Genomic DNA, 15,500 nt, shown 5'->3' with positions numbered 1-15,500 from the left:
TTACATAAAGTTTTTCCAGACCTATGTAAATGATGAGAATTCAGATTTGACCCTTTGAATGTAAACTTTGAGAACCCCTGGTTTATACAATTGTCACTTATTTAAGTAGATTTTTAATGCACTTGCGAAACTGTGATATCAGTTCTTGCCTTTCTGTTTTAATAACATAAAAATGGATCGGTTGGCTAAACCAAAGAGGAGTCAAAATAAAAGATCAAGCATCAACTTAAAGCAGCTAAAATGCACAGATCCACAGATCTATTAGTTTTGTAATGTACTAGTTTTTGTTCATGTGTAAAATCCCTGTAATTTCAGTGATTTTGGACATTAAGGGGAAAAAATTTTTCCAGTATTTTATTGTTACCATAGTTACAACCATAGACTTCATATACCCACCACCTCAGTTTTAGTATGTTTAATTGCATTTTTTTCACATGTGCAGTTTGTTGTTCATATTAAGCTGCAACTCATTTCACATTTACTTTTTCAAATGAAATAAAATTCATATAATAATTTCTGAACATAGCATTGCATTTGTTTTTAAAAAATTAGTTTTTGACTTGAAACAGTTTTTTTTTTTTTTTGGTAAAGTTAGAGGGAGATTCTGTTAGGTGGTCCTTGGGCTGAAAAAGTTTGAGAAACACTGTTCTAGACAAACTAACTATTGTGGGATAAGTAAATTTACTGGACATTTTATGTGAATGCTTTGTTAAAAAAGAATGTCTTAAGTTTAGATTTAAATTGATCAACAGTGTCTGATACTCGAACATTATTTGGTTAATCATTCCAGAGCTTAGGGGCTAAGTAGGAGAAGGTTCTACCACCTTTAGACACTTTTGATATTCTAGGGATAATTAAGTGGCCAGAATTTTGTGATCGCAGTGTACGTGATGGATTGTATTCTCATTGTGGGTACTCTGATCTAAAAGAGATATATCATCTTATGCTCCCATGCCACTAAATAAGGAAAACATTTTGACTGATTGATATAAATTCTTATTCAGTATGCACACTCAAAAAATTGGTGCTAAATCGCACTAAAAGCTTGTAATCATATAGGGAATTATTTTTAGTGCTATATAGTAACCATATGGGGTGATAGCACCACAATAGCACCACTTGTGGTACAGAGCATGGTACTACACAGGTGCTACATAGGTGCTATATGTCACTTAAAATGGTTCCCCTATGATTACGAGCAAGTGAACCACTAGCTAATTACATTTCACAATATACTTTCAGAAAAAAGGTACAAGAAAAGTACAAAAGTTGTCACTCTGGCGGTACCTTTTCAAAAAGTTCACTTTTATACCTAAAAGGTGCATATGGGTGCCTCAAAGGTACATATGGAAAGGTATTGTCGCATGAAACTTTTGTAAAAAAAACATTTTGAGATAAGATTTTGCACAATGCATTTGCCTTTGACATAAAAAAATGTTATGGTAAAATAATTATTAAAGAGACAAAAAGTGTTTTAGTGGTTTATTTAACAAGTTTCAACTTTGCTTTACCTTGGCACATGTAATTGTGGTTACACATGAAGGTCATTCACAGTACAATGAGATCATTTTGTTACAGTACATTCTTGTTCAAATACCCCTTGCAACACATAGAGGAACTTCAGTGGCCTTTGTCATGAGAACTGAGTTTCTGAGAATGATGAGTGCATGTTCTTTTACTGGCTCAATACAAATTTTAACTGATATCTCTGAGACATGTGCCCTCATCTAGCCTAACAAATACAGTACTTTAAATCATATTACAAATGAATGCATTAATTGCATATGAAAAGGTTTACACACAAATAAGAAATGGCTTGTTTTATGGCTAATTTTACATAAAACATATCCAGTGTAACTTTTCAAGTCAGACTTCTCAACATCCTCTTGATTGTGTGCACGGCATAAAGTTAAAGTGCTTGCAGCATACATATAAAAATTGCTATGATCATATATAATCATATAATAACTTGACTCATACAGGGGAAAAAAATCTGTGCAAAACGTCACACTTCACTAAGCATGTACAGGCTCATTAAAAGAGCAATGGCCATTCCTGTGGATAGAAAATATAATCAATTTTCAATGATGAATAGACATTTTTCTATTTTAATGAACAGATGAAGTTGTGCATACCTGCACAATCCGGTCGTACACTCTATATTGTCCTGGCAATAGGCTCCATATGGTTTGAATGCCATTATTCGCCACAGAGGGGACATACGTGCTATCCGGTGCGGTATATGAGATTGCAAAAGATCAGTTTGTACCTCTGTACTCACCACTGGCACACTAGATACCTGAACACATATTAGGAAACATTTAACATACTGCTTAATAATAAGTTTTTATACTTTTTTTTTTTAGATTTTTTTAAATCATAGTCATTCTGATATCACACATTCCTTACCCGTATATAAATGTCAGAAAAGTTTTAAACCCACCTGAAATGTCAGCACAAACAAGAGCAACAGGCAAAATCCAAATTTTGCATGGGTAAGATGTTGCAGATACATAATGGTGTTTTTTTTTCCTAAAAAGGAAGCTTTGTCTGTGTGTCCAGGAGATCAGTTAAAGCGGTGTAATATCACTGACCACTGTATTTATAACCCTTCAACAGTGAACTTACCTCGCACCCTCCCTCACTCTCTCTCTCTCTCATCACTGTATCTCCTGCTCTCTCGCTCTCCACAGAGCACATGGCCTGATAAAATCACACGTTTAGTAAATATTTGAGAGTTTACATAAGCTTACATAGGCATTAACGTTTAATCATCTTCTGAGATAGGTCAATGGCAGTAAAACATTAAAGTCTCTCAGAAATCCAGCTCTATACGTTTAAGCATTACAGTGCCGTTCTCAATCAGTTTGGTAGAAAAAAAAGCTCTGTTTAAATACAATTTACAAAAAAAAGAGAAATATGTAAAGCATTTAAAACTTAATTTGATCCTTATGTTCAATTTCATTCCTTTAGTGATTAATATACGTCCAGGTTGTTTCACTGATCCTAATAATAAATGGTATCAAAAGTTTATACTAGGATGCACCGATATATCATCCTATAATCTATTTATCGGTTTAAAAGCAGCCCATGATCAGGGCAGATATGGCAATCAAAAGGGGTGGAAACCCCATCAAAACTCTTAATGTGGTGTTATTTTGAAATCTTATATTGTCAAGTTATTAGGATTAGAGGTTTGTGGGAAATTATTTGTGAATAGAGATCCCAAAAAGCCTGCTCATCTCTTTCACAGCCCATGAGACACAGGTATTCAGCCTCTGAATTAACAGGTTATCAAGTTCATATAGATAACATGTAGACTGTCCATACTGAGATATGTACATCCTCTTTCCTTATCTTTGAATCCATTAATGCATCCAAAGATAAAATGGGCAAGTGAGAGATAGTGGTTTATTCATGCATTAAGCAGATTAATTACTAGCTTGAAAGTCACATTTTTACATTCACTGTAATGCTTTAGAGTATTTCATATAATTCATTGCGATAACAGTAAGTGTTGTATTTTGTTGCACAAAAATACATTTTAATTAATCAATATCTGCTTGCACAAAATGTGAATAGGACATTTTGTAAAAGACTTTATTTGGCTTTCGGGTCTTATGGTTCAAAATGCAATTTTGAGGGTTAAAATGACATGACAACATACAAAGTGGATCTCACTCGGTAGCTCTGATTGAAAGGGATCGAATCTCTAAGCGTGCATGAATATAAAACATTTCACTCACTGTTAAATGAAACATGATATTTTAAACTCAGAATTAATGTAGTGTATTGAAATTATTAAAAAATAGGGTTGTTGTCATAAAATTTGTATTGAAAAGTTGACATGCCCTGTGCTGATACACAATATCACATTATTTAAAAAATAATTTTTGATCATTTTAATCATTTAGTGAACTCAATTTGCATGTGTTCATGTTTTAATGTTTGTACTATTAGGTGTAATTTGTTTTGTAAAAGTTATTTAAGGCAAAAGATGTTTAAAATAAATAAAAATCAGTTACATAATATATATTCATATACTAAATTGCTAATACAGAAAAGTCCAGCACAACCTCAGTTTCTGACCTCAAATGAAAGTTCAGCATATGTGCTCAGAGTGCTTAAACAGAATGATCCGGTCTTCAAAATCTGTGTATTTAATCGGCACAAACAGAAATAACCTCCAAAAATTTTCTGTTTGTTTAGATAAGTCACCTGTGCACTATTTGTGTATGTGATCTCCTCTTATAATTTGATGATTTTTGAAAGGGAGCAGTCCTGATCTTTGATGACAATACAAAGTCCATAACACGTTGTTGTATCATTAGTGTCCATTAAATTTGCTGAAGTGTTAAAGCTTGGAAACGTCTCTTTTTATGGATCTATTTTTTTAAAGCAGCCTTTTTTTATTATAAACCTTCTTTTCATATGTTTTATTTACCAAAAAAATTAAAAAGAAATCATAAGTGTAAGATTTATATTCTAGCAAGAGACTATTACTACTCTATCACCAGCAGATGGCAATATTAATCTGATTTCAGCGCCTGTTTACAGCAGTGTTTCTCAATCAGGGGCCCATTAGAAGTCAACAGATTTCTAATGGCATCTCAGGATTTAAGGGTTATACAACATTTTTAAAACAAAACAATCATTACGTTTCATGTACACCATCTAAATATCAAGTTTTTTTTTTAATGTTTCGTTATCTTCATAACAAATACACAACTTTCTAGTTATGTCAAGATCTAGGATTTTTTTACTCCGTGGAAATTGTGGATATATAGGCTTCAAATATTGTTGGGGACAATGTAAAAAAAGTAAACAAGTCTAAAAGGTCCGCTGATTTTTTCAAATGTTTATTATTTTCGAGAACTCGTTAACAATTATAATTTTATTATCTATGCTTGCTCTTTCTTTTTTAAGTCGAGTAGTATTTTGTACATTTAATTCCATTCCAGTCAGACAACGTTCATCGATCGATTCTCATCTGATTGTTATCGTTACTCGATTATTGATGTCTGTCGGCGCCCCTACGTCATAAGCATCTGAGGCTGGGTGACATAACGTAGCAAGCAAGGTAAATGTTTACTAGTTTCACTTTAGCGCAATTCCGGTTTACCTGTTGTTTTGTTAACTTTTAAATATGTTATGGAGCATTCTAGTCTGATAGCGTCAAGCCACAGTTATTACGTTTATGAAAAGACCGTTTGTTAGCAACCGTTTTCTTTAGCTATCCCGCTAATCTGCCTATAAATGTATTTTTAAGATTACATCAATTTTCATAGTATCTCACTCTTGACAACTCTGTCTGGGTTTGCATAAGTGCTACTGGTGATTTTTTTGGCATTGTACATAGTTTACATGTTATTTGGCTAGCTGGCTAAGCTAAAATGACATGTATTGTATTCCAAGCTTGCTGATGTCATCACTCTGCAAGTAAATCTATGCTGGTATCATGGACAGTATATACAGAAACTAAATTATATGACATATTTATTTAGATGACTCTGGTTTTGTTGATTTAAACAAAATCATGGATTTATCGTTATTAATACTTAAATAACAATTTATATATTCATAGCACAACTGGGTCTCTTTGCCTGCCATCCAGAGTCATATACTTATAAAATGACTTTAAGATGTGAATGTAGCTTGCAGTCATGTTACTGTTCAATCTAGATGTGCATGGTAAACATTAATAGTAGGGTTGGGTCCTGTCAAGCTTTAACTTTAATGGAATCTCTTACGCTCAGGTCAAAGGACATTTCTATGTCCGAGACTGTGTGGAGGAAAGATGGAAAACACGGGCTATTGCAGCGAGAGCTTCAACAGCCTCCAGAGTGGGACCAGCGATGAGGATATGGTGGAGATCGCCGGAGCAACGCTGGACTTCTCCAGCACAGATGACGTGCCTCCTCTGGACCGGGACTTTTGCTCGGGTAAGTGTCACATTTCTTTCTGGGAATAACAACAACAGCTGTGCGTATTGCATTTATGTCAGTGGCGTAAGACAAAGAGGACCGAAAGTGGCTCCAATGATAAACTTGAAAATGATGTGTGTTTGAATGTAAGTCAGATTATTTCTCCTTTGTTCAATTCATTTTTATTGTCATTCCCAAGAATCTCATGGTTTTTGCCTTTTCTCACATCATTTGATATAGGTTTAGGGGCAAATGTGTAATGTATAGGTCTCGAGCGTTTGTGCGTCTGTGAGAAAATAGTGGTGAGAAACGCTGAGGTCACAACTTTGCTATTCGCCACCCCCCTCACAGAAAAGCCACGACAAATCCTTTTATCAGCGGGATCAAAGTTTCCCCTCTAGTTATTTCTATTGTGGCTAGTTTCATATGGTGACTGGTGTCAGGTTTACATCCATCCGTTTTCCTTGAACTTCTTTTGTGTTTGATATCACTTACTTTGTAGGGTGCTTTTGTTTAGTCTTCAGTCCTTCAATAGTTGTATGTGGTTAGGGACTTCCACGCAGCATATGTGATGTCATAATGTTAACATTTTGGGTGCAATGTTGATATTTTAACTCGGCGTGTGTGTGCTTACGCTTCATTTCTAGAAAGATGACAATTATTAACTGTTGCTGGTTTTATTGCAGTGTTTTTCCATTCAAGTGCAAGTTAATTGCCTGGCACTTGTTAAATGTTTTGTCATAAAAGTCATGTGAAGGACTGGACAGAACTGGACTGTGCACCACCATAAATGTGAATTGACTAATGTGATGATCACTAGGACATTTCCCCTGAGGGGTCACAGCTGGTTATTTGTACTTTTTACCCCTTATCTGTTCAGGTGGTTCATATGGAGGTGTAGACGGGCCCAATGGGGTTCCTAAATTGATGGATTTGCTAGATGAGCCGGTGCCTGGGGTGGGCACGTATGAAGACTTCAACACTATTGATTGGGTCCGAGAGAAATCCAAGGATCGGGATCGCCATCGAGAGGTTATGCTCCTGAATTACTCTTAACCCAAACATTGTATACAGGAGTGCTCATATTCATTTCTTGGTGACACCTTTCTGAGTGTAGAGTGTATTGTAAAAAGGGTTTGCCCATTTACATTTATGCATTTGGCAAAGCTTTTATCCAAACACGTATACTTATAATGCATTCAGCCTATACATTTCTTATCAGTGTGTTCTCTGGGGTCGAACCCATGACCTTTGCTTGATAATGCGGTGATCTATTCATTGATCCACGGGAACACATGCCCAAAAACCATATACTTACAATCATGTCATTTCAAACCTGTTTTTCCTTTTTATAGTAAAAGTGAATAGGGACCTCAAAAATGACAAAGAAACATTAGTGTTATGAAAGGTGGTCTTATTGTTTGCCTAATATCATCTGAAGCCATATGGTGTCTTTAAAATATGAGCAGTTACAAATTTATAAAAGTTGTTATTCACTGAAAAATCCAATTTTGCTGTAACTCAAAAAAAGTTGCCATAAGATACTCTGCTTCAGGTACTAGGCTGTACAATGGTGTTAGGTCACAACCAGTGGCGGCCAATGACTTCTTTTTTCAAGGCCGCACAAATGCAAAGCTCCTCAAAACATGCCCATCATGTGTGTGGCTCGTCATGTCAAAATATGTGTTTTGCACGTCATGTTAGCCTATGTGCATCATGCGTCATGTCAAAATACGTGCCTGGTGCAGAAAGTTCGAAGGGGTTAATGATAAAAGAGACGCTAACGTTTCCCAGATGCTCACTTAATCTCATGTGTAATCAGAGTTTAGTGTTAAAGGAAAACACCACAATTTTTCAACATTTTATTATGTTCTTACCTCAACGTAGATTAATTAATGCATACCTATCTTTTTTCAATGCGTGCACTTAATCTTTGTACAGCGCATCGTGAATGTGTTAGCATGTAGCCTAGCCCCATTTATTCCTTAGGATCCAAACAGGGATGAACCCAGAAGCCACCAAAAACTTCCATGTTCTCCCTATTTAAAGACTCTTACATGAGTAGTTACACGAGTAAGTATTGTGGCACAAAATAAAACGTGGCGATTTTTAAAACGTGGGCGATAAAAATGAGAACTATATTGTATGGCGGAGGAGCACTTGGTTTGCAGCGCTTCGACCTCGGGCGCAGTAATATTGATGGAAGTTTGAGCGAGAGGGGGAGGAGTCAGGAGTGATGATGTTACTGCACACCAAACAATATATTTTGAATTCCTGCCCCTCAGAAGAGAAGTCACCGGCCGCCACTGGCAACAACACAGACACAAATCAATGTTGTGTGGTATCCTTTATATTTGTCTATATCCAGAAATAATGTCATCAGGAATGAATAATGGATGAGAAAAATAAGATTCATTATATAGGAAGAATTATAGTCAGCACAAATCATCTCAACTTGGTTGTACTTATTTGTGGTCAATTTTGCTGTATGTTAGATTGCTACTAAGAGTAAAGAGTCAACCTGGGCTTTGATGAAGAGTATCAGTGATGCTTTCTCTGGCTGGCTCCTCATGCTGCTCGTGGGGCTGATGTCAGGTTTGTTCTTTTCTAATTTGTTTGTTATAAAGCCTTTAAACTTCATAAAATATCAGTAAACCAGTTGTTACTAAGGCTGCATGATGTTGAAGAAAAATGCAATGTGCAAAATTTTTTCCTAATGTGAGATATGATATTGTTAACTTCATTAAAATATATTTCAAAAATGTGTGCTAGTCTCTAACCTAAAACTTTGACTTTGCACCCTTATGAAGAATTAAAATCATTCAGTTATTGCAAACTGTATGCATTTATTTCGGTGTATTGTGCGACCCTACTTAATATATATATATATATATATATATTCTTGCATATATCTTCTTGTATGTTCCAGGTGCGCTGGCTGGTGGGATTGACATCTCTGCTCATTGGATGACCGATCTAAAGGAGGGTGTGTGTCTAAATGGCTTCTGGTTCAACCATGAGCACTGCTGCTGGAACTCTAATGAGACCACTTTCCAGGAAAGAGACAAGTGCCCTAACTGGAAAAGCTGGGCTGAGCTCATTGTAGGTACCAATGATGGGCCTTTCGCTTACATCATGAATTACTTGATGTATGTCTGCTGGGCTCTGCTTTTCTCCTTCCTGGCTGTGTCGTTGGTCAGGGCCTTTGCCCCCTATGCATGTGGCTCAGGAATACCTGAGGTAAGCAAATGAAGTTTAGTGCTTGTGTAATATTTAATCACTGCCGTTGAAGGCTTCATGTGACATTTCTTTATAAACCGAGTTTATGCAATGTTAAAATGTTCTTTTTAGATCAAGACCATACTGAGTGGGTTTATCATCAGAGGTTATCTCGGTAAATGGACTCTTATGATTAAAACCATCACCCTTGTGCTGGCCGTGTCATCTGGTCTCAGTCTGGGCAAAGAAGGGCCTTTAGTCCATGTGGCCTGTTGTTGTGCAAACATCCTATGTCACCTCTTCACTAAGTACCGCAAGAATGAGGCAAAGAGACGAGAGGTATAGTGAAAAGATGAAAATGCAGACATAATATTTTTAAATAATAAATTATAAATAATACAATCTTCCTTATGTGTCTCGCTCTAAAAATACATTTGTTGTTACATTTTTGCGGGTTCATACTGAGGACATTCTGGTCGCCTGTTTTTGTGGTTTCGTGTTGTAAAATGCTTCTGAGAATGTTTTCTGTTGACATCAAGACGAGACCAAATATTAGATCACATATTATTTTTACAGATTTGTTGATTCGTTCCTTTTCTGTGATAAGCACAGTGTATTGTTGAGCTCTATTTTTTTGGTGTGTGTGTCCATCAGGTATTGTCTGCTGCAGCAGCTGTTGGTGTGTCAGTAGCTTTTGGCGCCCCTATCGGTGGTGTTCTCTTCAGTCTGGAAGAGGCAAGCATACTGTTAATACTCTTAAGTTGTTTTTGCATGTCTGCCCCATCTTACTGTTTCAAGTGTCAGTACAAAATCTCACTCATCGTTCTTCTCTAGGTAAGTTATTATTTCCCTCTGAAGACGCTGTGGCGCTCTTTCTTTGCTGCGTTGGTGGCTGCTTTTACCCTTCGCTCCATCAACCCGTTCGGTAACAGCAGGTTGGTGCTGTTCTACGTGGAGTTCCACTCTCCGTGGCACCTTCTAGAGTTGATACCCTTCGTCCTATTGGGTATATTCGGAGGAATCTGGGGTGCCTTTTTCATACGCGCAAACATCGCCTGGTGTCGGCGACGCAAGACCACACGACTAGGCCATTATCCGGTCCTTGAGGTGCTGGTTGTTACAGCGATTACTGCTGTGCTGGCGTTTCCCAACAGCTACACTCGTATGAGCACCAGCGAGCTGATCTCGGAGTTGTTCAACGATTGCGGCCTGTTGGATTCCTCGCAGCTCTGTAACTACGCCAACATCAGCGTTACCAAGAGCAGCAGTAACTCTCTGCCCGACAGGCCGGCGGGGCATGATGTCTACACGGCCATGTGGCAGCTGGCACTGGCCCTGGTCTTTAAGTTGCTCCTCACTGTGGTGACATTCGGCATGAAGGTACGTCACGTAATGAAGATACAGCCAAATATACAATGACATTAGACCAGGGGTGGGCAATTCCTGGTCCTGAGGGCCACAGTACTGCAGAGTTTGGCTCCAATCCTGATCAAACACAGCTGAAAAATCTAATTGAAGTCTTCAGGACTGTTTGGAAATGACATTCAGGTGTGTTCGATTAAGGTTGAAGCTAAACTCTGCAGGACTGTGGCCCTCAATGCCCACCCCTGCATTAGACGTTTTATAATAACTCCATGTGCCCCACTAGGTACCTTCAGGTCTCTTCATTCCCAGTATGGCCGTAGGTGCGATTGCAGGCAGGCTACTTGGTGTAGGTATGGAGCAACTTGCTTATTACCACCATGACTGGATCATCTTCAGAGGCTGGTGCTCACCTGGAGCAGACTGCATCACCCCAGGCCTCTACGCTATGGTGGGAGCTGCTGCCTGCTTAGGTACGAGTCTTCAGTGTTACGCTAAGTTTAAGTTTGTGATCTACATCGTGTAACTGACATCTCTTACCTTCACAGGTGGTGTGACCCGTATGACCGTTTCCTTGGTGGTCATCATGTTCGAGCTCACGGGTGGTCTGGAATACATTGTGCCTCTAATGGCCGCCACTATGACTAGTAAATGGGTGGCAGATGCCCTGGGTCGAGAGGGTATCTACGAGGCCCACATCCGTCTTAACGGATACCCCTTCCTGGAGTCCAAGGAGGAGTTCAGCCACAAGACTCTGGCCATGGATGTGATGAGACCTCGACGTAGCGACCCGCCTCTCTCCGTGGTGACGCAGGATGGGATGAGCGTGGAGGAAGTCGAGGCGCTCATCGCTGAAACGTCGTACAGTGGTTTTCCTGTGGTGGTCTCGCATGAGTCTCAGAGGCTTGTGGGATTCGTGCTGCGCAGGGATTTGATTATCTCTATTGGTAAGAGTATATTACACTACAGACTTGTTTAGGAAAGAAAGGTGGGCTTGGGGTAAGCTTGCTACAACATGTGTTTGTAGATTAAAAAAATCCTTGAAAGTTTGTGAATCCGGGGGGGGGGAATTCCAGGCCCTGGGAAGTTGTTGAAAATATACATGCATAGATACAGGTCAATGAAAGTGCTTGAATCTATTTTTTATGGCAAAAATACTATATTATTCCATGTGTAGTGTAGGATAATATCATAAACTTATCATAAGCTAAACTTTTCGCTTTAAATGCTTATATCTTCTGTATGCGAATGTTGATTCATACCAAAATGCTTTTTTGCATAGTTGCATTTGACACATGAAAACGTCTTGGGTTACGTATGTAACTGTTGTTCCCTGAGAACGGAACGAGACGCTGCGTCTCCCTTGCCATACTTCCTGCATCCCTGTAACGCCATCTTTTGCAATATTCAGATAGCGATATACTTCCTGGCTCCCGCGCCACCCTGTCTTTGTCATTAAGCCTCACCATTGGTTGAATTTGATATACACATTCAGACGCACTTACCCTTGGAGGCGCCCCCAAAGTGTCACCGCAGTGACGCAGCGCGAGTTTCCTCAAAAGGGAACTGTAACACTGTATTTTAAAAGGTAACACAATGTAAACTTGGTCTCACTTGAAATGTGTCCCCACATTTAGTCATTGAATTTGGGGATATTGGACCTGGAAAGTCCTTGAAAGGTCCTTAAATTTGAAGTTAACTAAAGTGTGGGAACCCTGAATAGTTGATTGAAATTGTACTCTGTGTAATGCAAAAGGAAATTTTGGGAATATTGTCTTAGCTGCTTTTATAGGGATAGGGTCTGTCAAGCTCCAAATACGCACCATAAATGTAGCCTGTATGACTTTGATGTTATATTTGGTCTTTTTTGGAGCCAGACAGTCTGTGTAAATAATCACAGGATTTTCATTGTTGGTTAAGTAAACTATTCCATCCGAACCCTACAATAACTAATCCCTTATTGTATTCGTTTGCAAGTGGATTGTATGGCTCACAGTTGGTTTGTTATTCTTCATCTCCCTCTGGCAGATAACGCTCGGCAGCGTCAGGAGGGTGTGGTTAGCCCTTCCAAAATCTTCTTCACTGAATACACACCTCCACAACCACCCAACAGCCCTCCCCCATTGAAGCTTCGTGGCATCATGGATCTGAGCCCCTTCACCGTTACCGACCACACCGCCATGGACATCGTGGTGGACATATTCCGCAAGCTGGGCCTGCGCCAATGTCTCGTCACTCACAACGGGTAAAACTATTAGTAGAGCGCATGTCAAATCAAATTGATGCATATATACATTGTTTACATAAGTAAACAGCTCAATATAATTGTATTTTTTCCCGACAGGCGTTTACTGGGTATCATCACCAAAAAGGACATTCTGAAACACATGGCCCAGATGGCCAACCGAGACCCTGACTCGATTCTCTTCAACTGAACTGCCAAACTGGCTGTTTGATATCACCAGTTTGAAACCATGTGTTGGGAAGAAACCATCAGTCTGAAATGATTTGCACTACAGAACTGTCAGTACTGGATTAGTGTCCATTCACACTGTGAAAACCATTTTGTTGAGCCTCACTGGTGCAGGCACTACAAAACTTACAGAAGCAACACGTTTCTATGCACTCCAGCGCATTGGGACCCAGTCAAATCCGAGCGCACCCGAGTACTGGTCTGTGCAAGTAACCAACCTATCATAACATATCAAGACTTACATTACAGGTAAAGAATAAAGAGTAAGCTCAGACTAAATCAATGACAGTCCTAACACTTGTAGCATTGTCCACCTCTATAGCATTAATCTCTTGTTATTCCTGCAAAATATGGATGTTCACCTACATGGCCTCTATTGAATCATATTAGCCCAAAACACATCTTTTTACTTTGTACGACACTATTTAGTCACAAGTAATCAGTGACGGATGTACATTGCACATTTCCTTGAAGTTCTCATGGTTTCAGTTATGTTACTGATGTAAAAGTCATACTGTTATTTGTTTACATGTTAATTTTTACTTTTTTTGATTGCATGAGCACTTACAAATATTCCATCATCTGAAAATTCTTGGGCAAAATGCTAGCATTAAGGTTATATTTTAAGGCAGGACATTAACATCTTGTGTGCCTGTTGTTTTTCCATTTCTGATGATTTAAAAATATAACCATGTTTCCAAAATTTTGGGCTGTATTTCACTGAGCAATTATTGTATGACAAGCATTTTTTATTATATCTTCATGTGCAATTTTCTAAATTAATACTTTTGTTATGATCTGGCTGCTTAAAGGGACACTCCACTTTTTTTGAAAATATGCTCATTATACAGCTCCCCTGGAGTTAAAGGAACAGTATGTAAGAAATGTATATCAATTAATCATAAAATGGCCCTGATATGTCACTAGACATGAAGAAATCATTTTAATTTCAAATACTTACATCACTAACAACAGTGGTCTGGCCAGCATATTGTCATTTAAAAAGTGGAGTTGCAGCCCTCAACTGATGTTTATGTTGTCATTTTGTGTATTGGCCACCAGTTGTGTGATTGCAGTACCAGTTTTAGCCACAAGTTTTGTGATTGCAATACCAGTTTTGGCCACAATTTTACATACTGTTCCTTTAAACATTTGATTCTTGCCATTTTGGGATCCATTCAGCTGATCTCCGGGTCTGGCGCTGGCACTTTTGGCATAGCTTAGCACTATCTATTGAGTCTGATTGGACCATTGGCATCGGGCTAAAAATAACCAAAGAGTTTCAGTGTTTTTTTTTTTTAGGCTTGACTCTTTTTGTGGTTGCATCGTGTACTGGGACCGACGGAAAGTTAAGGGTTGCAATTTCCTAGACAAATATGGCTACTGTACTCTCATTCTGGCATGGTGATCGGGGACTTTGCTGATGTAACACAGGCAGTGCGTAATATCACTACGCCTGCTGCAGCCATGTTGCAGCAGCAAAGTCCTTGATTGTTGCGCCAGAATGGGAGTATAGTTCCTAGCCATGTCTGCCTGGAAAATCTTAACTTTTGATTTTCCGTCGGTCTTAGTGCATGATGTGGCTACAGAAGTGTCGAGTTTTAAACAGGAAAAATATAGAAACTCTTTGGTTATTTTTTGGCACGATGCTAATGGTCTAATCAGATTCAGTGGATTGTGCTGAGCTATGCTGGGGGTGCTGGCGACAGACCCGGAGATCGGCTGGATGGATTCCAAAACGGTGGGAATCGGATGTTTAAATCTAGGGGAGATGGAAAATGAGCATATTTTCAAAAAAAAAGTGGAATGTCCCTTTAATATTGCGTGCACAATACGTTTGTTAAAACCAGTTAGTATTAGGCATCTCCCTATGCAAATTCTTGAATGGATTTTGATTCATGTAATTTTTTAAACTCAAGACCATAAATTAGACCAGCCTATGAATTATGAATTGCTTTTGCTATCACAAGAGCGCCCTGATATTGTCATATAATTAAGATTTGTATCATTTTATTCCAGTGCATGTTAATATGTAATCTGAGCATGCAAAGTGTTGTGTAATTTTCTTGTATGCATTACTTGCCCAGATTGTTCCATTGTAATGTTTACAGCCTGCATTTGTCTGGGTCAGCAACTTTAAATCATTTGCTTTTCTCGGCATACAACACCACTATACGTTTATAAAATCATTTACAGAATTAAAGCATTATAGATCTTTATAAACAATGCAGGAAAGTACACTTTTTTTGTAGACACTGTTTAAAACCAAGTAGGTTATATATTTCTGATTCAATTTTATCTTTATCGGCGTCCGCCACTTCATGACAAAAAACATCTTGTTGAAAAAGAGCATTATTGTGTATTAATCATTGTAATGGTTGTCTGCGATAATTTTTTGGGTTAATGTACTCATTGTTTTAAATTGTGTATACTGCTCGGTTTTTTAACATTGTCGTTTATGCATTAGTGTTAAATATGAATGTCACATTATCCATGTAATTTATTCATAAGCGCTACATAAA

At 38.2% G+C, this 15,500-nt stretch overlaps 2 protein-coding genes across 3 annotated transcripts; one reads left to right on the top strand and one right to left on the bottom strand.

The window, feature by feature from the left end:
• Nucleotides 1-1,468: 1,468 nt before the first annotated feature.
• LOC129423577 (liver-expressed antimicrobial peptide 2) lies at nucleotides 1,469-2,604 on the bottom strand. Its single transcript, XM_055179913.2, has 3 exons — nucleotides 2,444-2,604; nucleotides 2,136-2,299; nucleotides 1,469-2,055 (listed from the first exon to the last, which is right to left on the bottom strand). The coding sequence occupies exons 1-3, from the start codon at nucleotides 2,513-2,515 to the stop codon at nucleotides 2,016-2,018; spliced, it is 276 nt and encodes a 91-aa protein (XP_055035888.2). The 5' UTR covers nucleotides 2,516-2,604; the 3' UTR covers nucleotides 1,469-2,015.
• Nucleotides 2,605-4,930: 2,326 nt separating this feature from the next.
• clcn5a (chloride channel, voltage-sensitive 5a) lies at nucleotides 4,931-13,261 on the top strand. Of its 2 annotated transcripts, none has more exons than XM_055180431.2 (12): nucleotides 4,931-5,080; nucleotides 5,757-5,942; nucleotides 6,805-6,956; nucleotides 8,420-8,519; nucleotides 8,854-9,164; nucleotides 9,276-9,482; nucleotides 9,798-9,878; nucleotides 9,978-10,523; nucleotides 10,792-10,978; nucleotides 11,054-11,452; nucleotides 12,534-12,750; nucleotides 12,850-13,261. In XM_055180431.2, exons 2-12 carry the CDS (start codon nucleotides 5,798-5,800, stop codon nucleotides 12,938-12,940), a joined length of 2,436 nt encoding a protein of 811 aa, XP_055036406.1. In that variant the 5' UTR covers nucleotides 4,931-5,080; nucleotides 5,757-5,797; the 3' UTR covers nucleotides 12,941-13,261. The 2 variants fall into 2 exon arrangements, with proteins under 2 accessions (XP_055036406.1, XP_055036407.1); XM_055180432.2 differs by lacking the exon at nucleotides 4,931-5,080 and adding an exon at nucleotides 5,145-5,439.
• Nucleotides 13,262-15,500: the final 2,239 nt, after the last annotated feature.

This window comes from Misgurnus anguillicaudatus, chromosome 9, assembly GCF_027580225.2.
Source record: "Misgurnus anguillicaudatus chromosome 9, ASM2758022v2, whole genome shotgun sequence".
Taxonomy (NCBI): Eukaryota; Metazoa; Chordata; class Actinopteri; order Cypriniformes; family Cobitidae; genus Misgurnus; species Misgurnus anguillicaudatus.
Note: the sequence above shows the minus strand (reverse complement) of the source record. Positions and strands in the feature narration are given on the sequence as shown.

Bases quoted from the DNA above. Each gene is read 5' to 3' on its own strand.
- clcn5a (XM_055180431.2), top strand. From the start codon at position 5,798: ATGGAAAACACGGGCTATTGCAGCGAGAGCTTCAACAGCCTCCAGAGT. The intron at 5,943-6,804 runs GTAAGTGTCACA...TTATCTGTTCAG, and splicing joins GGACCGGGACTTTTGCTCGG to GTGGTTCATATGGAGGTGTA. The intron at 11,453-12,533 runs GTAAGAGTATAT...TCCCTCTGGCAG, and splicing joins GGATTTGATTATCTCTATTG to ATAACGCTCGGCAGCGTCAG.
- LOC129423577 (XM_055179913.2), bottom strand. From the start codon at position 2,515: ATGTATCTGCAACATCTTACCCATGCAAAATTTGGATTTTGCCTGTTG. The intron at 2,300-2,443 runs GTGGGTTTAAAA...ATATGTGTTCAG, and splicing joins TGTTTGTGCTGACATTTCAG to GTATCTAGTGTGCCAGTGGT. The intron at 2,056-2,135 runs GTATGCACAACT...TTCTATCCACAG, and splicing joins TGTACGACCGGATTGTGCAG to GAATGGCCATTGCTCTTTTA.